Source organism: Malus domestica, chromosome 16 (genome assembly GCF_042453785.1).
Source record: "Malus domestica chromosome 16, GDT2T_hap1".
In the NCBI taxonomy this organism is placed as follows: Eukaryota; Viridiplantae; Streptophyta; class Magnoliopsida; order Rosales; family Rosaceae; genus Malus; species Malus domestica.
The window spans coordinates 27,787,263-27,810,798 of record NC_091676.1 but is presented as its reverse complement, the minus strand read 5'-3'; the positions used below and the strand labels follow the sequence as shown (position 1 = coordinate 27,810,798).

The following is a 23,536-nucleotide window of genomic DNA, read 5'->3' as shown; positions in this document are numbered from 1 at the left end:
GGACTTTGAATTTTATCTCCCAAATCACATTTTTATTTGAATTCCTTGTCTTAAACTGGTTCCTTGGCCCCATTAACCATTCTTCTAATGAGAATCATAGGAGCGTAGTTGCCTATACTATTTCTTTGGAACCATTCGATACTGGTACCCTAATGACATGAAACATGAAACAATAGAGGGCGTGCTTGGCCAAAAGCTAGCGGATGGTTGCAAGTGCATACTTTCTCTGTGAGAAACTCTTTTGAAACCAATATATTGTACACCATCCGTCCATCAGATAGTGAGAGTCTCTCATATTGTTCATTGATTGTCTATTTTTTTCCTGATATAGCTGCATTTTGGAATTCCTCTTTAGCATTTTCAATACCACAAAAATGATCTTCTTTGATATATGGTATGATTGAATTACACTTAGTGCACGCAGTCTCAATCTTTCGCGCTGCCGTCCTAATCCGTCTTTCGGTTTTCAACTTCAAGCCGGATAGTCACCATTTAAAATATTAGGGTGCCGCAGGCCAAAGTGTTTTGCTTTGTTGTGCTTCCTCCATTCCTTCTTGTAACTCTTGAAAACAAAAGGAACAAGAAGATTTAATGTTGTTAGTAAATGCCACTGCAAGCTAGCTCGTATGCGTCCAACTGTATAATTCCAACCTAGTCATTTCCTTGAAAACAATTAAGCTCCACAACCTCGTCTACTTCTACAACAATTCCAAAAATATGTTATTTCCTTGGTCACATCTATCTATATCTCAGGCCTATTCTATCCAAGTTCAATACATTAGGTCCAGTTTCATATTCAGATGAGCTGTGAAATGTAACATGCTTGATACTTGAGAAAATAAAATGGAAAATTGACATGCAACATCTTTTGATATACTTAATTATTCAATCTCCATGGGCTTATAGTGAAACTGATCGTAATACCATCCCTTTATGATTGTATTAATTGCAAGGTGAGGAATCCTATCCAATTTACTAGAAATAAAGGCACCAGACATGAGGAATAACACACACATAATTCTCCAAGCCCTTCTCCGTCTCTCTTTGCCGCATCCTCTCGCTCCATTCAGTAAAATAGGCAACACCATTACCACTTAGTGGATAGTAACCCTGATTTTCATCTTTTTGAAAATTTAATTATATAACAAATATTCTAAAATGATTTTCCAACTTAAATGTTGTGTTCATTCCAAGTGCGAATATATGGTTAGTATAATGGCACAAGTAAGGGTGTCGAACCACAAGGACTAATTGGACCCCTATAAATTACTAGCTTTGAAAAAACCCTAACTAAACAATGAAAGTAACAGATTGAATGTAGTTTTTGTGCTGTAAACTAAAATAACTTGAAACGCAAGAAAAATGTAACAACGAATTATATGTTGATTGAGAAACAATGAGGATGGGACCAGAGATTTCACTTCCCCATTACAAAACCAATTCCATGTTTATAAGGTATTAAGCCATATTCAATTACCAACCTGTTTACAGAGTTCGTTTTACATATATATGTATGATCAGCCATACGATGTGTGATTTGATCAAACTCTCCTAATCAACACCTATATGCAACTTCGGCTCCAAATTGAGAGACAATCGCATGCAAGAAAACGTCAAAGAACCAAAGAAAATACACTGCAAGATGTTTGCATAGCATTCTCCTCGTTCATTCACATATCCACCAAAAAAATTAAGAATGATGTATACTATAACCTTGATCAAATAATCTACAAGCAACCTTAATGTAATTAATCATTAAAATTAACAAAAAAAATTAACAATAGATTCAGTGAATAAAACAACAGACAGATTGATGAATTGAATACTTTAACTTAAAAACATGGACCAATTTTGCAAGGCTATATCGAAATCCCTAGCTATGAATTTAGTTACACATCATGTTTACAGAGATTAAATTGGAAATGCACAATGTTGATGCACAAAACCGGAGGGGTCTTGGAACAACGTAAATCCGACCGTGAATCTGCAAGAAACTAAATAGCACAAAATGTATCGTGGTTCACCCCAAGGTTTGAGCTACGTCCACACTAATTATTGTATTTCTCTGAGATGTTGCAGAGGGAGAGAGAGCTTCTTTGTTATCCCGTGGGATGAGAGCTTTGAGAGGATGAGGGGGCTTAAGAAATGGCCTCCCCTAATTGTGAGGGTGAGGAGTCCCTTTTATAGAATAAGGGCTCCTCACTTATTAGATATTTGCCCATTCCTTTATTACATAATTACTTTTAAGTCCTCTGAGTATTTATACGAGATCTAAATACAGAGGCTATAAGTATGGTATAAACAGTAGTCCCCCAAGTCTTCAGTCAAGAGAGCCTTTTGGCTGGAGACTTGAAATTCAGTCCATGTGTGGGCTGAAGTAACTAGATGTCGTCTAGAACTGATACTCAATATGAGGCGGTGCTCAATGTGAAATGATACTCAACTAGAAGTAACACATATTGCGAGGTTGCTCGGCTTGTGGCTTATATTGCCTTGGTTGGCTCGACTTGTGGCGTTGAAGGTGAGGGAGTCCCTTTTATAGAATAAGGGCTCGCTCCTCAATACATAAGTGATGGGCTAAGAGTTGATGCTCGCGGTAAGACGGTTGCTCAGCAGGCGGCGATGCTCTCTAATGATGGTGAAGAAGTCCCTTTTATAAAATAAGGGATCGCTCCTCAGTACATGAATAATGGGTTAGGAGTGATGCTCGCGGCGAGGCGGTTGCTCAGCTGGTGGGGATGCTCTCTAATGATGGTGGGGGAGTCCTTTTTATAAAATAAGGGATCGCTCCTCAGTACATGAATAATGGGTGCTCTCTAATGAAAGTGAGGGAGTCTCTTTTATATAATAAAGGCTCGCTCCTCAATACATGAATAATGGGTGCTCTCTAATGAAAGTGAGGGAGTTCCTTTTATAGAATAAGGGCTCGCTCCTCAATACATAAATAATGGGCTGAGTCCCCCAAGTATTTTTCATGAGGCCCAGTTGAGGCCCAATATATGGTACCTAATGTAGTCCCCCAAGTCTTCGGTCAATAGAGTCAGTTGGCTGGAGACTTCAAATTGAATCCATGTATGGGCCGAAGTGGCGGTTGTTGGGATGCAACATTTGTATACCCTGCACTAAAGCTTTGTAGGTGAAGCTTTGCAAGTGAAGCTTTTGAAGCTAGAGCTCTGTAAATGAAGCTTTTGAAGCTGGAGCTTTTGTAAATGAAGCTTTCGAAGCTAGAGCTCTGTAAATGAAGCTTTCAAAGCTAGAGTGTTGTAAATGAAGCTTTCGAAGCTAGAGCTTTGTAAATGAAGCTTTCGAAGCTGGAGCTTTTGTAAATGAAGCTTTTGAAGCTAGAACTTTGTAAATGAAGCTTTCGAAGCTAGAGCTCTGTAAATGAAGCTTTTGAAGCTAGATTGACATGAGTGATGCTCATGAATGTTTATGTGGATTGACATGAGTGATGCTCATGGATGTTGACATGAGTGATGCTCATGATTGTTGACATGAATGATGGTCATGCATGTTTATGTATGATTGTCATGACTGATGCTCATGAATGTTTATGTATGAATGACATGAGTGATGCTCATGTATAATTTTGGAGTACTGGGCGTACTTTTGATCATCTAGTGGGTGATAATAGCGGCAGGTTGCCGAATAATTTTGGAGTACTAGGTGTACTTTTGATCACCTGGTTGGTGATAATAGCGGCAGGTTACCGAATAATTTTGGAGTACTGGGCTACTGGGCATATTTTTTATCACTTGGTTGGTGATAATAGCGGCAGGCTGCCGAATAATTTTTTGTAGTACTAGACGTACTTTTGATCACTTGGTTTGTGATAATAGAGGGTCTGGCTCTTTTGGGCATATGGGCCTTCGCCTTCTACATAACACTCCAGCCCATTATTTTGGGCTTGCTGTTTTTTTTTTAGTTACCCTCTGATGGGGTTTATACAGATGTCTCCGAAAGATAAGAAAAATAAATCACATCATTCTGGTAGGGTGTTTATTCCTTACTTTTGCTTTTCTCTTTTCCACCGCACCTTTCTTTTGCTTTTGTGTTTTCTCTGCAACTTTGAAGCTTGCCTCGCTTGAAACAACGAATAGAGGTGACAGGTTGCACCTCCCTCTTTTGCTTTTGTCGTTCTCTTTTCACTTTCTCAGAAAATAATTTCACGTGGCATTATCCCTTTGCTTTCTCACAGCCATGAAATCGCGAGCACAACTTTCTCCTTTTGCTTTCTTTAATTTTTCAATTAACCACTTTCCCCTCACACAGTCCATTTCCAGATCTCTACTTTCATCATTGGTTTTTTCTTGATTGATGTTCCTCTGCATATTTTGAGCTTGAGATCCATTGAGCACACGGAGGGCAACCACACAATCGCCAGCCTGACCCATCTGGACCAGAGCCCACGTCAGCAACCCTCTGCTCTTCGAGGCTAGCTTCTGCTCCTTGTGAGGAGGTAGGCGAGGAAGGAACGTAAATCCGAGCTTAGAAGTGCTGAAGTCAATCATGGACTCCAAAGAGGTAGCACAATATTTCTCCTCTCCTCTAATGGCTGGATTCTCACACTCTTGAATTGTACCCTTGATTATATCCGCTTCCACAGAACCTGATTTCATTGAAAATTGGTTGAAGATTTCTGGCAGCTTGTTGGACGACAATGGGATAGATTTCGCAGTTTCGTGCGGCATAAAAGTTTGCGTGTTTGAATTTGTGGTGAAGTGCAAGTTCATTGTTGTTCCAGGACGTATGTCTTTCTCCAAGAAGAAAATAGCAACGTTTGAGTCTTGATGGAGTTGGGTTTTGGTGGCTGCATACTAGTAGTTAAAAAGGTCTGGTCCTAGTTTTACTCCAACATACACGGGCTTTCCCTTGTGCCCTATGTTTACGGACATTCCTTCTTTGCCAACACCAACGTTGGTTCTCTTCCCGGTGTTCACCCTAGCATCGCCTTTGCCTTCTACGTTCATGGTAGTGCCACCGCCTGGCTTTCCTTTTCCGACTTCCACATGTACTCCAATACCCTTCCCAACATCAACATGGGTGCTTTCGGGCTTTCCTTTTCCTGCATCAACGTTGACACCACCCTTTCCTACTACAACATAGGTGCTCTTATCCTCTGTGAAATCTGCAGGCTAGAGAAGTTCACTGATAGCTTTTGGCATTTTTGAGTTTGGCAAGACAGAGTTCCATTAAAGTTGAGGTGGTAGAGCAGCATGGCATGCCTCCAGTGTGAGAGTTAGAAAAGCAAGGATGTGAGGGAGACAGAACCCCATTGAGACTGAAAATATTGGAACAGAATGCTAATGGATGAAGAAAGAAAGTAACTCAGAGCTAGTGAATGTTTTTTTCTGGAAAAATCAGTGAGGTTTGTGGGTTTTTGCAGATTCACAGTGGATGTGAAAAAATGAAAGAGAACCGACACAACTTTTCGTATCGATTCCCACAGACGGCGCCAAATGTTGATGCACAAAACCGGAGGGGTCTTGGAACAACGTAAATCCGACCGTGAATAACACAAGATGTATCGTGGTTCATCCCAAGGTTTGGGCTACGTCCACACTGATTATTGTATTTCTTTGAGATGTTGAAGAGGGAGAGAGAACTTCTCTGTTATCCCGTGGGATGAGAGCTTTGAGAGGATGATGGGGCTTAAGAAATGGCCTCCCCTAATTGTGAGGGTGAGGAGTCCCTTTTATAGAATAAGGGCTCCTCACTTATTACATATTTGCCCATTCCTTTATTACATAATTACATTTAAGTCCCCCGAGTATTTATACGAGATCTAAATACGGAGGCCCTAAGTATGGTACAAACACACAACATGAGTGAAAATAAATCAAAGAGAGGAAACCCTTGAAGCAATTCTAATGTTGAACTTCTCCAAGAACATCCTATTAGGATGAGTGTTCGGTGATGGCGGAAGTGTAGGGAACAACTAGAGTTTTGAGTGTGGATGAAAAGAGAGAAAAATAGTGGATAAAGTTGTGAAATTCGTCCAGAATGAAAGGTGTATGTAAAAGTGGCTAAAAGACAAGTTTTTATGAGGTTAAAGAGGTTGTTACAAAATGCCAAGACATCTCAGTAATTGAGCATTTACTTTACACGTTTTTTTTTTTTTTTTTTTTTGTTATTGATCTTCTAAAGGGTTATGTTCATCACCATCTTCAATTTTCCACTTGTAATTTTCTCTCTACATCAACATCCTTATTCAATTCTCCACTTTTAGCACCCTTTTGCCTCATTTGCCCTCAAATGGACTCTAAAATATGATTAACTACACACTAACCCAATAGAGGGTAATACGTAACTACTTTAAGTCAAAAATATCACAAAGAGACTAAGAATAGATGTATGAAATATGTAAGTTATCAATAAAAAATAAAAAATAGAAGAAAAAAAATGTGGCACGGTCGTTAGTGTGTGCTAAGGGGAAGTTTATACTAATGGGAAGCAAGAGAGTTTGAAGTTGGACACAATAGATTGAAAAGCAGGGCCCTAACAACATGATAGACCGCTACTTGCTAAACTAGACAAAATTGAGTGGGGAGACCAAATAGGTAAAGTCCTATTTTATTTTCTTTCCATACCCCACTAATCATAGTTGGATGAGTTTGATTTAATCTATCTAGCTACCTGATTCTTAAAATGTAAACTCATCAAACAATGATTAGCAAAGTGGTGAGCATTTTCACCACTTTAGAATGATGAGTAGAAATACAATCTTACTGTTATCTTATATCCGTGTCATATTTATCCACAAAGAATCTATACTATTAATCAAGAGAAGTGTGCTAGCATTTTATTTAAACAAAACGATACGAAGGGCTTGATTTTTGTACTCATGTTGAACTAGGCAATATTAACTACATTGATGGAGTAGGGCAAATGGATAGGCAATATTTGCCTACTCAATTGCATACACGGTTAAATCAAGCTTTTGTGTACGTAACTCATCAAAACGGGTTTGAGTAAGGTGGATACTTTTGACCGGCAAGCGGACTCGCTACGCAGCGGAAGTCCAGTCTACCATGGGGCGAACGGAAAATCTAATACCATTTCGAAATTCTTCACGAGAAATTTGACAAAAATAAAAGGCCATTTTCCTCACAATCATATGTTCAAATTTCATCTCGCTTTTTCCGTGGATCACGAGCAATATATAATATAAATCGAATGTAAAACGAAAATAACATTTACTTTCAACCCATGTAAGAGATTTCTTTTAATAGAAACATGTAATCTCTCATCCACCGGAGCAAGTGTCGACCATTTTCACTCGAGGTAATTTCCTTCCACAAAATTCGACTTTTAAAACATATTATCTTGAGTCAGGTACTCATGATTCGATCATTTCACCCCACACACTAAGCTTCTCCAAGTGAAAATAGTGAGCAGAATTTGTTGTCCCGGCCGATGTACATGTGCAACAACACACCTGCAGAATAAAAGGTATACACTAGACACTATTACCAACTTAGTTATGATCATACCAATAACACAAACGGTACATTAGCGTTTTCTTCAATTCACATATCCATGAAACCATACCCCTCTGCATTCCCGAATCCTCAAAAATCTCTTCTGAGAATATGAGAGGTTGATTGAACTAAAACCTGAACTACCCATCTCTCTACCACCATAACCCATAAACCAAATTACATTGCAAAAACAAACGATGCATGAAATCCCTTTCCTTTTAGTTACTAACATACTTCAGCAGAGAGAAAAACAGACGCAGATACAATTAATTCATTGTGTGTGAAATAAATTTAAGTAATAAAAACATTTCGGGTAGGCTTAGTCAATTTTATGAAAGGTGGAAAGGTGCCAACGAGCTAACATTCAAAATCGTTACAGTTTGTTACCAATCGGTAAGTACGAATTCATTCTAATGCTTATGCTTTAACTTTTCAAGGAAGGCCTACTTGATGCATCAGACATTAGTGACGGAGTCAAAGGCCAGCACCAAATGTTTGATTAGATATTCAGCAGTTTTAACTCTCGGGGAAAGTACCTGTACAAAATATAGGCCAGCATGATGGACCTTTCAGATTCCCTGGAGAACCTTTCGAGGATCTAGTTGTCCGCTGCAGTAACTGGAAGGAACAGCTGAAAGCTCCTGCCTTCCTCTCCACTCCTCTCCAGGTTTCAATGTTATTGGTTTCTCAATAGCAGCGGCCTCCACACACAGCATATGCTTGTATTCATCGTCTCCAAAATCAGTCAAAGCCTTCGCCTTCTTATCCCAGGGATTCCATACAACTGAATGGGGAAACAGAAAACTAATCACTACAGTACAAAATACAATTCCAACGAACACTATGAGGGCAGGTATTTGACATTATAATTCTTCAATGTCAACTTGTAAATAAATCAAATCAGAGAATAATATTTTAAAAGCACGAAGAAAGAACAAGAGTTCCCTCCACTAATCCTAGTTATATCATGAGTCATATGATACAGCAATTCGATCCGTTGTGTGGCTAGTGGCGCTTGGGAAGGTTAATACGTGTGATCAAGTCCAAAGACGAATGCCTTTTGTTTGTTTCTCCCCCCATTGGTGCGCATTGTGCAATTCCGGGGAGGAAAGCGTCAACCATGTTTTCCTCCACTGTCCATATAGCATTCAACTTTGGTGGAAATTGCTCAACGAAGCTGGAATGAGATGGGTCACTCCAAAGGGCTGTTTTGAGCTCCTTAGTACTAAGTTCGAAGGCCTAGGGAAAGGGAGGAAAGCCAAAACTTTGTGGGGATCTCTGTTGATGGCCCTCTTCTGGAACATTTGGTTGGAGCGTAATAAAAGAGTCTTTGAGGAGTACAAGGGAGTGGGGGTTGAGGAGATTTGGGATAGAGTAAAACACTGGGCAGCCCTTTGGGCTTCGGTTTCAGTGGAGTTTAGAGATTACAATTTCTCTTCTATTTTTAGGGATCTGTTAGCTGCCGTTTTTTGACTTGGTCTAGCTTTTCCTCTGTTCTTTTAGTGATTCTTTAGGGGCCCCTGCTTGTTTTCTTTTAGCTCCGGGTGGTTTTCTTTTGCTTGTGGTTGTTGTTTCTCTTTTGTAATTCTTTCGTTTTATAAAATTCTTTCGTTTCTTTTCAAAAAAAAAAAAGCCACAATATGCTTCAGTCAGGACTCTGGAAATTTTGAAAATAAAGAAAATAAATTCAGGCAGCAATAACTTCATTATGAATGATTGAACATGTTAATTCTAACCGGCATCTGGAAGACCATCTTTGCGTATTACAAATGTTCTCTTCTTCTCATGATCCAGAATGGCAATCTTTGTAGGAGTGCTGAGATATATCTTGTCCACCTAATTATTATTAGGAAAATAAAGTGAAAAGAAATGAACAAAATTAATAAATGCAACAAATTAAGAATGAATAGCAACTTAAGCTTACCTCTGACTCAAATGTTATAGCATCGCCTTGTTCAGTGCAACGTTTCCTGTTCTGCATGTTGTCAAGATAATCCAATGTTTCCAATCCTTCTACACGAACTTCGCTGAACACAGGCACAATGAAAAATTCAAAATTTCAATACCATCCAGAACTGTTGCTTTCTTTCAACTGTATGTTACATGATATGGCATTAAAATTGAGGACAAGCACAATGATGCAGTAATCCCTGCTGGTATAATAACGACTGATGCAAAAGGCAGAGACAAAGGTTTTACATTTCCATTCCAACTGTCATATTGCACAAATTCGCAAAAACTAAGATCTGATTAACGTTGAATTTTTAAGTGGCCCTTCATTGAAGGATCTACCAATAATCTTATCATTTTAACATTTCGGATTAAGATTTATTGTCATCAATTAAAAGTGAATTAGTTTTACCCATGTTATGAGCTTGGTGGATTTTTGTCAGTGGCCTTTACTTTATCTTCTAAGTTTTTTTTCACATGGATGCGACCTAGTACATAACTTTAAGTAATTAACCATTTAGTAAAAAAAATGCAGCACAGACAGCCTTAGACAGATGAAACGTTTAAGCCAGTCATACTCTGGTGACTACTGAAGTGAAGGAAAAACTGTTCCTAAGGGGTAACAATTTCCAACCCCTATAAAATTGATACCCACACTGTGCTAGTATGCTTACATATTCAATAAAGCAGGAAACAAGACACAAATCTTTCAATTTTAGAGTCCCTTTACATGTTTGGTTCACTTGGTGGCTAAATAAATATGCCAACTAACAATAAATATCATTTCTAGCACCGATCAAGTGGATGAATAACCTGATATCTGAAACAGAGAAGTAAGTGTGATATGCAAATGTGAATGTGAATGGCTTCCCATCGGTGTTAGTATTCCTGATGCGAGATATCAACGTCAGATCTCCTCCAGGTCCCAAAGCTACCCGCAGTCGGAACTCATAACTTCAGTTGAACATGAAATCAAGTAAAAGAAACCTTATAAAGTTGAAGCAACAACAGAAGATTATGTAGATTCCAATTAGAATCTTCCTCCAATGGCTTAAAAAATAATATATCAATAATTATTCCCAGTATTTACCTGTGAGGCCAGGTCTTCATATCTTCCTCAGTAGGCTTAAGGATCAAGTCAACAGAAACTTTATTGGGACTATTTGTTGGGAAAGGAGATGGATCGGTGTCGATGCTCCAAACTCTGTTTCTAGCAAATCCATGTGCATCAAGAGAACCAAGATTGGAAAACTGCATAAATAAGGTACAAGTTCCCTTCATGAGGATGAACAATAAAATAAAGCAAGATCGACAGTCAAAAAGGAATGCATACTTGCGGAAAGCATAATGGGATTCCCCCACGAATTGCTTTTGGGGGCTTAAATATAGCCTGCAGAAGAAAAAAGAAATTATACACTTCAGATGATTTTTTTTGGATGAAGAGCAAAAATAAAAGGAGGAGGAAATATGCCACGAAATCAGTCCCCTTGCCATTGTGAAATGCATGTAAGTAAATAAGGTGATATCCCTTTCTGCATATATTGATAGCAAAATCCATTTAAACAGAATAATATGATATGAAATTAAAAAAAATTCCGGGTGGGGAACAGGGATGGAATTGAGGATGGGTATGGGGCAGGGACCTCAGTCTGCATCCCCATAAACGAACCTGATTTGGAAGAAAAAAGATTGCCGTCCCCAACCCCATGCCTTCCCCATTCTTTGTGGGTCCCTGAGAGAACTGAGCGTCACAGGGAAAACTGCCATCCCTAGTCATCTCACGTTTCATGGCAGGAATTGAAAACAGTGTTGCAAGACTTCCAAGAATTTATAATCAACATCCTTATATCCTCCCAGGAGTGCAGACCATCCAGTAAGGCAACTGACCAAATCCTAGAGACTGCCTAAACTAAAAGAATAAGAAGTAAACTGAGTTGGTACGCAAAAATTTGGACGACATAACTTTATTACAGTGTATGCCAACACCGCTCACTCCACATAATGCAGAACCACAATGCCAACATGCACTGATATCCTTTCACATGTTTGTTACTACAATACAATAAGCTTCCATCTGTTTAATGCATACATAACACATTAGCACTTGTTCATCCAAGTAGTTAGATTAGGTGCTCTGATTAATACAAAGCTTAAAGCATTTTCAAAATTAAGAGCAAAAGAAGTATGTCAAAGAATCCCCATTGATATTACACAGCATTGTACAATTCAAAAGAAAATAAAAAAATAAAGGGAATTTTAATGAAAAGCATCCGGTACTGTTCATTTTAACGAAAAACCACATTTTTACACTAAAAAGTCAATCCTGGTACTATTCACTTTACCCTTTATTTTGTCCTTATCATTAAAACTCAAAGTTTTCAAGTCCTTTTCATTAGTTTTCCTAAAAATAAATGGAAATTTCTCCAGTGATGTTCATTAGAAAAATCAAGAGAACTTACGCCTAGAAAAATAAAATAATTAAAGTATTGACATAAATAGCTGCATAGCACCTTACTGCTAACAAATAGCAATTCCTCTCCATGATCATTCTTCCATGAAGTTACATGAGCCCCGTACAGATACACCTGAAAAGCCCAAGAACAAGTACTTATAAGGCACAGAAATTGAAAGGCCACTATAATCATCCTTGGGAATATGCTTCTGCAGCCTGATTATATTCTCAAACGTATCAACCCCTAATAGTAAAACATTACTTTTGACAACTACTAAAAACTAAACAAAACAAAGATAGAAAGTGAAACTATGCAGACCAAAATAATTCAGGGTGCAGTACCAATGAATATATTAGTGTTTAAATCTAGCAAGAATAGTCAAACCAAGCAAGATGAGGCGGTAAATAAAAAATGGAGCATTAGCATGTGTTGAGAATATCGCGTTTAAGAATGGGAAAAACAAGAACAAACTCCAGAAATCAAAAAACAAATAACCAAGATAAATAACACCAAGAATTTACGTGGTTCGGCAATATGTGCCTACATCCACGGGACAGCAACAACAATCTTTTACTATATCAATAATGAGTACAACCAATAATCTTGCCAAATCTCTAGAACTAGGACTTAACGAAAAACCTGAAAGAACAAGAACAAGAAATAACCTTTCTTTTCTTTTCTCTCGCACACTTTACAATATTCTCTCACTCTAATCCCTTGAGTGGTATACAATTTATTGTTTTGCTCCCTCCCCAAAACTAGTACAATAGCCCCTTTATATAGACATAATAAAGGTCTTCTTCAATAAGGATTACTAATCCTAATTGGAATCTAGTCATGAATCCTTCTCCAATTGAGAAACCAACTCCAATTGGGAAAACAACTCCAACTAGGAAAACAACTTAATCCTCTAAGACTATTAATTTCCAATCGACCAAGGAATATCATCTTGAATATCTCCTGTTAACTCATCCATTACCAATGCAAAAAGGTAAGGACTTAAAGATGAGCCTTGGTGTAACCCTACAATTATGGGAAAGCTTTTGATTTGTCCTTCATGAGTTCTTACAGCAGTCCTTTCGGTTTGTCCTTCATGAGTGTTTCTTTAAGGTAATCAAAAATTTGATTTTAGGATAAATCTGATAATTTGCACAAGCATAACACCAGTAACTATCTCACATGTCCTCATTTCAATGCCCTACTTCTTGAACTAATAGAACTTTGATGTGCATCTCCTTACAAATATCTATTTTAGCAAGGAAAATCAAAGCTGTCATACTGATTCATTTAAAACTTCATGAACTTCCAAACCTTTGGAAAGCCCCTAATGGTATTGGTGGACCTACTGTTCCTCGCAAATCAGACTTCAATTATACCCAGAAAGGAAATGATGAGTTCGTCCTTCAATAATATAATTTTTGTCCACAACAGACCGCAACAACTAGTTTCTAATATGAACAAACAGTAAAATTAATTGGGAGTAACAAGAAAATAAAACCGCATGACTCACAGCCTGAAACTCACATCAACATGACGGTACACCCAACAATTAATAGAACCGCAGACACTTCCCAATCCTCCAAAATTGTACAAAAATGGGAAATTACTAAAAAACTTGAAGCCGATACGATGATGAGGCTTACGTTTGTGCAAGGAAATTTCACAATAACAAACAGATTTCTACACTCGGAAACCATAGAGAAACACATTGTTTGTCCTTAAAACAATTAAGGCCAAGATTAAACTTAGCCTGATAAACACACAAAACCTAGTAATCAATTGATCAAGAATTAAACCAAACAAATCGAAGCAAACAATTTAAAAGAGGACAAAATCGGAAAGCAGAGAATCAACAAACCCTAAATTCACCAAACCGTAATAAACAAAGGAAACAAAAAACAAGGATATCAAAATGAATCGAAGAATGTCAGTTCTCAAACAGAAACACGAAGCCGAGCGACCAAGCAAGCATCAGATCTCGAAGGCGAACAAAAGAGAGAAGGACGTCGTTTCAGAGGAATTACCTCCGCGGAACTGCCTCGTGGATCATGGAGGACGAGCTTGTCGAGGCCATTGACGCCCTTGCTGGATTCAACGCCGGGATGAAGGCTTGCGTTAGCATTAGCAACAGCGCGAGCGCCACTGCTAGTATCAATCGATGCATTAATGGCCGATGCAGCAGAAGCAGCGGTTGGATTCGGAGCCTTGTCGCTGCTCATTCTCTGTGTAAATCGATCGATCTCGTGAATGGGTTATTTCTTGCTGTTGGTGTTGCTTGAGAAACTGAAAGGCAGAGGAGGCTAATATCTGAAATTCTGTAGGCCCCTGTGAGAGAGTAGAAGTGTGATAGTATCAGCAGACCAACTGTCAAGTGTCTGTCACCAAAATTACGAAACCTGTTTCTCTCTCATGAAACTTCCTCTTGTCTCCTTTTATTTATTTATTTTAGGGGTGTATTCAATTAGGAATTTTAGATATTTTAATGAATTTATAAATTTATGAATTTTTATGGAGTTCAATTGATTTTTAGATATTTCATATAAACTTTTGATTCAATTCCCTCAAAATCTCATGAAAAGATATGAGATTTGTGGATGCTTACAATACATTACGAAATCTCTCCAATTCCCTCTAATTCATCAACTTTCTCAAATTCTTTAAAATCAATTTCTAATTGAATACACCTGAAATGTTATAAACTTCTTTAAAATCTTAATTGAATACACCCATATTTCTAATGATTTTAATAAAGTATCTTAAAATTCTAATTGAATACACCTTGAATTTCAGATAATCACTTAAAATCCTGATTGAATACCCCCTGATTTCTTAGTGTTCTCTCTTCTGTCTTCTTTATGTTGTACTAACATTTGCCTACACACTTTGTGTGTATGAACACATTTTTTTAGAAAATGGGAAGGAGATGGAGGGAGAGAGAGAACGTGGGGGACTGGGAGGTTTTTGTTTTTCGTTTTTGGCTTTTTTTTAAATATTAGAGGTATTTTAACATCACCGGTAAGTGAGGCTTCAATAAAAAATAGTAAATTTTGAACCTATGAAATTACATTATTGCCCATCATTTTTTTGTGTGATAGAAGACTAAGGAGTCTTTTTACTATCTTTTGGTTAACAAAGATGGTTTCATTAATTAATGGACATAAACATCTCTTAAGAAAATATCAAAACTGCCACATAGACATGTAACAACAACAAATGGCAACAAACTCTCTCCAATCAAGTCTTCATTTTCTTATGTGGTACTGAGTCAATTGATGGCAAATATCAAATTTATTAAATGATTTTTTATAGGTTTATATTATACATAATAAATGTTGTTATGTTATTCAAGTATTTTTAAAAAAAAAAACAAGTACGATATTCATTCATAATAGGAACAACGCACAATTAGAAAAAGGGTGCTAACAGTGGGCCTCGATAAAAACCTTGGGTGCTAACAGTGGGCCTCAATAAAAACCTTCCCAGGAAGTAACCCGAATGAAGGGAAAAAGAGTGTTCCGAACCAACAAAATAATAAATAGGACTAGCCTCTCAAACAAACAAAATATTAACTATGAAAACCACCATCCAACAAGAGGTCAAAAATTAAATCAGAGGGTTCCTCAAACCACGAAATCGGGTGATCCAAGGTTAAACTGAATCTGGCTAGCCGATGAGCCACTGAATTTGCATCTCTACGTACAAAACTTGCTTTCCACGATTTGAATGACTACATAATCCTTCGGGTGTCTTCCAATAAAAGCCCAAAAGGCCCGTGATTAGTCACTGCATTGTTTTGAATTGAAACGATTACTAACAATGCATCTCCTTCCAAAATAAACTGGTCAGTTCGTCACTGATGTGCAAAGACAGCTACTTCACGAGCGGCAGCAACCTCCACCTGCATCGAAGATGCAATGCCAATCAACTTCGTAGCCAAAGTTGCTATAAATTCCCCAGCTACATTCCTAATGATGACGCTAACACCTCCCATAGCTGCATGTTCATCCCACACACCATCAAAATTACACTTGAACTAGCCTTCCTCTGGTGTCCTCTATGGCTGCGTGTCAATAGGCTTATTATGCTTCTGAACTACATTCCACTTCTTAAACTCCAACAGCCAAGGCTGAGCTTGTAATTGGATATCATGTGGTGGTGAAACCGAACCTTGCCAAAGTAATTCATTACGAGTATTCCAAATCTTCTAGAGCAACACCAACGCCAAATCAAAGCTCTCCCTAAAGATAAATTGAACCAACCGAGATAACGACTCTTGAAACCCAACCTCTCTATGTCACAGTGTTTGTAGCCCCAATGGACTAGAAAACCATATCGCTGCTGCTCAAGAACAATACAGTAGACCATGTTCAACTGTTTCAGGAACGTTAGTACAAAAAGGGCAACAATCACCAATAAAAATCTTCCTATTCTTCAAATTGACTCTAGTTGGCAGAGCGTTCAAATAGCTCATCCAAATACATATTTTAACTTTACTTGGTACCTTAACACGCCACAATGCCTTCCAAAGAAACTAAATCTCCGTCATCATAGCTAAACCATTCAGTATATCACCACATATTTCACTACATGACCGAGCAACGAAGTATGCACTTTTAGTCATAAAAATTCCTTTTGGCTCCTTCATCCAAATCAACTCATCAGGTGGTCCAAACAAACTCAAAGGGATGCTCATAATAAGGTTGGTCTCTTCTTCAAAGAACATCTTGAGAATCAAAGGTGAATTCCATTGAACATAGATCGAATCCACGATGAGTGATTGCACGGTAAGGTTAGGGTGAACACCGACTGGTATAGAGCTAAGGACCTTTGCATAATTTTCTCTCGAAAGCCAACTATCACCCCATATTTTTGTATTCAACCCATCTCCCACCCTCCAACGTGCTCCTTACTGAATCAACACTCTAGCAGCTGCTACACTTTTCCAACAATAGGACGAGTTTGACTTCACGGTAGCTTGAAGAAAATCTGTATCAGGGAAATAACGGACTTTAAAAATTTGAGCAATAAGTGATTGAGGGTGGTGAATAATTCGCCAACCTTGCTTAGCTAGCAAGGCAAGGTTGAAAGCATACAAGTCTTTAAAATCCAACCCTCCTTCACTTTTAGGCTTACGCATCCTCTGCCAACTTACCCAATGTATACTCCTTTTACCCGTTTCTTCCCCCCACCAAAACTGTGCCACCATTTGATTTAACTCATCACATAATGTCTTTGGAAGCAAAAAAGTTTGCATGGTATATAGGGGAACTACCTGAGCCACAAATTTAATGAGAATCTCTTTTCCCGCACTATTGAGGAAACTCCCACGCCAACCATTAAGCTTTTTCCAAAGCCGATCTATTAAGCTTTTTCCAAAGCCAATCTTTAATATATGCAAACGTTTTCTTCTTAGATTTACCAATGAGAACCGGCAATCCAAGATAACGGTCATGGTATTCCATCTGGTTCATACCAGGCAATCGGCAAGTACTTGAGCATCCATTTCATTCACATTTGCACTTAACGACATGCAACTTTTGGTAAGATTAACCGCTTGTCTCGAAGCCAATTCATAACATTTTAACAACTCCTTCAATTCACAACATTCCTAGAAAGAGCTTCTGGCAAAAATAAAGCTATCATCGGCAAAGAGGAGATGATGAATACTTGGAGCACCATTGCAAACCTTGATACTTTGTATCCGTACTTGAGTTTTCCAATCATCCAACAAAGTCGAAAGGCCTTCTGTACAAATTACAAATAAGAACAAAGACAACGGATCCCCTTGCGAAATCCCTTTTTTAGGGTGTACAAGACCCACTGGTTCCCTATTAAGCTTAAAGGAGTAAGACAAAGAAGTGACATCATAACCTAATTAATCCATTCCTCAGCAAACACCAAACGTCTCATCATTTGCTCTAGGAAAGACCATTCAATGTGATCATATGCTTACTTATGTCTAACTTCAGGCCATCACACCATTACAACCACTATTCTTAGTTTTCATAGCATGAGCAATTTCTGAAGCCACCAAACAATTATCTGAAATCAAACGTCCAGAGATAAACGCACTTTGGGAAGGTGAAATAATGTCGGGTAAAATCAACTTCAATCTGTTTGTGAGCATTTTTTAGCAGATTTTATATATGACAATACACAAACTGATTGGCCAAAGTTGAGACAAGAAAGTAGGGTCCGTTTTCTTAGGAATAAGAGTGACATGCGTAAAATTAATTTGGCGCATCATACTTCCTAAAGAAAGGAGAGTACGAACACCTTCACAAATATCATGACCAATAATAGCCCAATGTTTCTGATAGAATCCTGGTGTCATCCCATCTGGTCCGGGCGCTTAAGTAGGATGCATTTGAAATAGGGCAGTCTTGATCTCGTCTTCAGAAAACGGTACCAAGATGTTGGAAATGTGCCCTAAAGCCAATCATGTGATGATACTTTACGGACATTTCACATGTTAAACTAATCTAGTTTTACATATAAAGGGCAAAGATTATTGTTTGAGCCGTCTCATATAAATGTTATATGCTTAAACGATAAAGTCCAAGGAATATGTGATTGGGAGAATGTAATCTAATGAAGTTAGATTCATGAGACCATTCTTTCGTAGACACATCCTAAATGTTTCTGATCATAGGATTGTCAATTGGGCATTGACAGTCCGTTAAGATCGGTACGTACTATGTCTTCTCTCAGGGAGAGTGATTAGTCTCGAGTCATTGGTGTGTGTGACATCAAGACAAGTACGTAGGTGCTCAATAGAGAATGAGTACACTGAACGTGATCAACGAAGAGTTCTCATATTCCATGTCACATAAGAACTCATGGTTGGGATAATGCAAAGTAGTCCTTTGACCTGAGGCATCACAGTTGTCTTGTGGTTAAGTCCTTGATCTTTGATTATGTCAAAGTCACCCCCTCGGGGTGTCCACGGCATCGTTGGGGTCAAGTGACTTAGCTATGGAGACAAGTGAATGCGCAACAAGGGATCTCTAACCTTCAAACAGTTGAGGGAGAATACTCTATGATATGATTTAGAATCTCTGGCCAGAGTATGAATGAGATTAGGGAATGCGTTCCAAATCACATTCAAGTAAATCATATAAGCACAAGATTCACATTGGATAGTAGACATGAACAAATAAACTATCAAACCAAACAATGTGGTCAAGAGTATTAGATTAGAGAAAGACCATATTGCATTTGTAATCCCGAACTGAATAGGTTCTCTAACCTCTTCTGATTAGCTTGGGTAACCATGACATGCTGCTAGGCGTCAACCATGGTTTGTGGAAGCCCTAAACGTGTGTAATCACTAAAGGGAGAATTGAAAATAGTTTCAATTCACAATCGATGTAAAATGGTTTTAATCGCCCACTACCTCGCTAAAAGGAACCTAATGGATCGCACACCATAAAAGGTAGAGATTGGAGATTAAACGGAAATGAGTAAGAATGATTAAATGGTTTAATCATTTATTTATGGCAAGGATTAATTAATATGTTAATTAATCAAACGAATAAGTTCGTTAAAGACTTCGGGATAGTTTTGGACCTTAAGGCCCAATGGGCTTCGAACGTCAAGCCCATTAACTTAAGTTGTATGACAATTTAATGAATAAAGATTCATTAAAGCCCAAAAGCCCAAAATCCCCTAAATGGCCGGCCATGATGAAATGAATTAGGGTTTTGGTTGTTTAGGTCACTTAAAGAAGTGACTATATAAATGATTTTATAGCCAAATATTCATTAAGGATTAAAAGGGTTTATTTTTGGGGAAAATTGGTGAGAATTGTCTCTCCATTTCTCTCTAAAGAGGCCAACACCTTGGAGGGTACATCTAGCAATCCTACTACTCCAAGGTCACTCATTTCTTCTACAATCTAACCTTGGTGAAGAGACTTAGAGGTTCTCAATTTTGGGAACTTGGAGAACCTATTTTTCCATCCAAATCCATGGATCTAAGAAGCAAGGAATGAAGGCCCTATCTCTTTGGGTGATTAGCCTTTGCTTATGCAAAGAGGAATCTACAAAGGTATTAATTTCAACTCACTTTGTTTTGAGTTGATTATTGGTTCACCAATCTACTAGGCTTTGAATTTCATGGTAATGTTTTGTTTTTTGGTGCATACAAGCATGATTCCGCCTTTAATTGTTAATTGCATGCTATATGATGTTGCTCAAATGAACATGTTTTTCAAAATAATTCCTTCAAGTGGTATCAAGAGCCTAGGTCTAGTAGTTGGTGAATCCTTTTGGGTTTTGTAGTTCATAAGTTTATGATTTAAAAGTTGTAATTGTTACAAGCTTTATTCTTGCTTCTTTGAATGTAAATTTTGTTTGAAAATTTTCCATCTCAAATGTTGTAGATGTAGTTCATATGAGGATGAATATTGGAGCTAAAATTTGGTGCCATGATTTTGGGGATTTTCGGCCAAATCCAAAGGGTGATTTTTTGGGTTCATGTTTGTCTTGTTAAAAGTGTTTTAAGGTGACTTTTGTAACCCCTAAGTACCCTAGGATGTTAACATCATTTTGAATGGTGAAAATTTGAGTTTTATGGCTTGAAAACATTCATGGAGCTCTTATGGGTTTTCATGGATGTTCTTCATTGTTCTTGATGTTCTTGCCAAGAACTAAAAGGTTTGGTGTTTTGATTCAAAGTTTTGATTATTTCATAAAGTTTATGTTATATGTTTTTCAAATGATTTATCATATATTTAAAATATTAGATATTTGATTAAATAGCAAAAGAAATATATATCATCATTATGAAAGGTAAAAGAAAATGTGATAAGAATTTCTTTTCTTATGCACCACTTGAATGTTTTTTGACAAAACTAATAAATCAAAACACACACCACACCTTTTATCCCTAAATGGCCGGCCACCCTATTAAAATAGGGTATTTTTGGGGCTTTTATGCAATTACATAAAGTTTTGATACTTTTGTGTATTTGTACTTTGACCCGAAAGTTTACGTTTTGACGTTAAGGCCTAAAAACGCTAAAGGACAAATTGTTTTGCTCCTTTAATGAAGTTTTGAGTTTATTTAAATTTTGGGTTCTAGTTGTATTTACATGAAGTAGTGACTTTTGTGTTTTTACAAAGTGACCCCAAAAGTTTATGTTTTCGCAATATGGCCCAAAAAGTTGTGGTTATTGCATGATGGCCCAAATAGGATGAGAACAAAATTGTTTTGTCTCTTTAAATGAGAATTGGATTTTCATTTTGTTTAGCTCCATTTAAATCAATTTTATGGATACAAAAACCAAATGAAAATGTTGCATTCATTTAATTAGTTAAAGTGTTAATTAATTAAAGGGTGATTATGAACCTAAGCCTAATATAATTGAGCTATGTGAAAGGCGTTTCAAATTTGTTTGAACCATGGGAATGTGTAGATTAGATTTTGGTTGTAATTTGATTTGATCAAATGTTGTAAAAGGGCTTAAGCTCTTCTTTACTTTAAAGTAATTTGTTATATGCAAATGTTGTAATGAGCATAAGCTCACCTTTACTTTGAAGTACTTCTTTCTTGCTTTATATGATATGCATGAAAATGAAGTAGTTGGGTCCAACGCCCCTAAGACAACACACCTTAATGTGATTAAACGCGTAACTAAAATTAATCACCATCCCTAGACCGAGATTCAACACAAGGCTCGTGTTGAATCTAAACAAAGGTTCATAATCATCCTAAGGCCCTAAGGCAACTATATCCATCAAATGAATGCAAAGTTTATGTTAGTAGTATCATATACTCTTGCTTTAAAAAATCGTTTTATAAGCATAGTGGGAGTATTATGTACAACTAAAACAATGAGATGGACCAATAGTTGTAATAGGACCAAAATTGTTTTAATAGAGATTAAAATGAATATTTATATGTGATGAGACCTAAAACCCTCAACCAAACCATTATTAAGTTGATAAGCGTGAGAGTGCTTAGAACACTCTTTCGTGGCCTTCCACCGTGGTGGGCTTCAATCGTTTGTGACTCGTACAATGTATTCGTCCAGTTCTGGGGTTGCAAAGTATGTGCTTACATTCAGGAGAAGCCTATAAACATATGATGAAGTGAAAGGTAGGCAACAAGTGTGGCCAATATGGAGTTCTTCTGAGGCCATTCTTGAACCCCTACTTGAACTAGCATGGTGGGAATGACTTAACTAAGTGCAATGGTGCCAATATGGAGTTCTTCTGAGGCATCATTCTCTAGAGGCCAAACGAGATGGGTACTTGCATTAGTTGCAAATGAGTAAGCGTACTCTCTCATTATTATTGTTGCTAGCCAATATGGAGTTCTTCTGAGGTGGGCTTGGTAATAGTGAGTCTCCCATAACCTACTAAGAGTTTCATCCAAAACTCTCGAATTCCGATGAGGGATATGGAATTTGCCAAAAATAGTGGGTGGTGCTATTTTGATTTAAAGACCCGAATCAAATGGCTTAAAATCAATCAATTTATATTCGTTATGTATTTGTTTACCAATATATTTGCAAACGCTATCCAACACTTGACAAATAAAAACCGAATGTTTTAGTTTCCGTACTTAGGTAACACAATCCCAAAGAATGTCTTAAAAGGATTGCATATGTATCTAAGTAGTCTCATCCTCACAATCTTACTATTGATAATGTATCATTAGAAGAATATGTTAGAAAAGGTCTATCATAAAAAGGACAACACTTTTAAAATGTCATAATTCTTCAATTACAATTTGTTGTATGAAGAAATAGGAGTTGCTTTGAACAACTCTTAGTCAATACAAACACTTAGTGCTTGTTTCTTTGTTGCATGAACAAGGAACTTGAGAAGAAAGCACAAAGGCATGAACACTTAATGTGCCATGATTCTTCATTTACAATTGTTGTATGAAGAAATGAGAGTTGCCTTGTACAACTCTTGAAGGTTTGTAATTATGTTTAGAACATAATGGTTGGTTGACAAAAATAGTCCATTAACATGGACTTATGATGATTTTGAATCATTAAGTGTTGAAGTGTTAAAACACTTAACGAGACGGAAACTAGGCAAGGACTTCACCTTTGTTTCCCTATCCTAATCGTTCACTAAGCTTATTGTAAACTATGTAGTGAACAATAAACCACATGCTCTCCAAAATGTTTGATGTGTATAACACAATTGAAAAAGGTTTCAAGAGAGATAGTGGGAGTTTAGGGACCATGACTATTGTAGTCAAAGGAGAAGTCAAATGAAGAAGATAAATAACTCCAAGGGAACAAACTTTCTTTATGAAAGGATGGACATTGGAAGGGGTATTTGCAAGAAATGTCTTGCAAGTGTCAAGAACACACCTTTCGAAGGTGTTGTAAAATGTTCTTGAAAAGTTCAAAACAGTTGGTTCTTCTACTTGAATGCTTGATTCTGTATTAGTAACTATGTTTTACAATCATTGTAAAAGTGTGGCTAATAAGAAGTAGAAGATTAATGAGAGAAGAGAAAGTACTTCACATTCGAAACGTGAATCTAATATAGATCTCTGTGAAAGCAGATGGTACTTACTTCCTCATATGAACTACCAAAGAAATTGGAAAAACATAGATTGTCTTTATATTCCAATTTTAAGGAACTAAATTCCGTCACTATGTGAAATGGATAAATGTTTTGTTTG

At 37.4% G+C, this 23,536-nt stretch overlaps 1 protein-coding gene and 1 pseudogene across 1 annotated transcript; both read right to left on the bottom strand.

The window, feature by feature from the left end:
- Window positions 1-4,166: 4,166 nt before the first annotated feature.
- LOC103419882 (BURP domain protein RD22-like) lies at window positions 4,167-5,329 on the bottom strand (annotated as a pseudogene).
- Window positions 5,330-7,118: 1,789 nt separating this feature from the next.
- Window positions 7,119-14,311, bottom strand: LOC103419872 (putative glucose-6-phosphate 1-epimerase). Its single transcript, XM_029095796.2, has 9 exons — window positions 13,909-14,311; window positions 11,942-12,016; window positions 10,765-10,821; window positions 10,522-10,682; window positions 10,245-10,385; window positions 9,406-9,508; window positions 9,218-9,317; window positions 8,018-8,265; window positions 7,119-7,438 (listed from the first exon to the last, which is right to left on the bottom strand). The coding sequence occupies exons 1-8, from the start codon at window positions 14,101-14,103 to the stop codon at window positions 8,051-8,053; spliced, it is 1,047 nt and encodes a 348-aa protein (XP_028951629.1). The 5' UTR covers window positions 14,104-14,311; the 3' UTR covers window positions 7,119-7,438; window positions 8,018-8,050.
- Window positions 14,312-23,536: the final 9,225 nt, after the last annotated feature.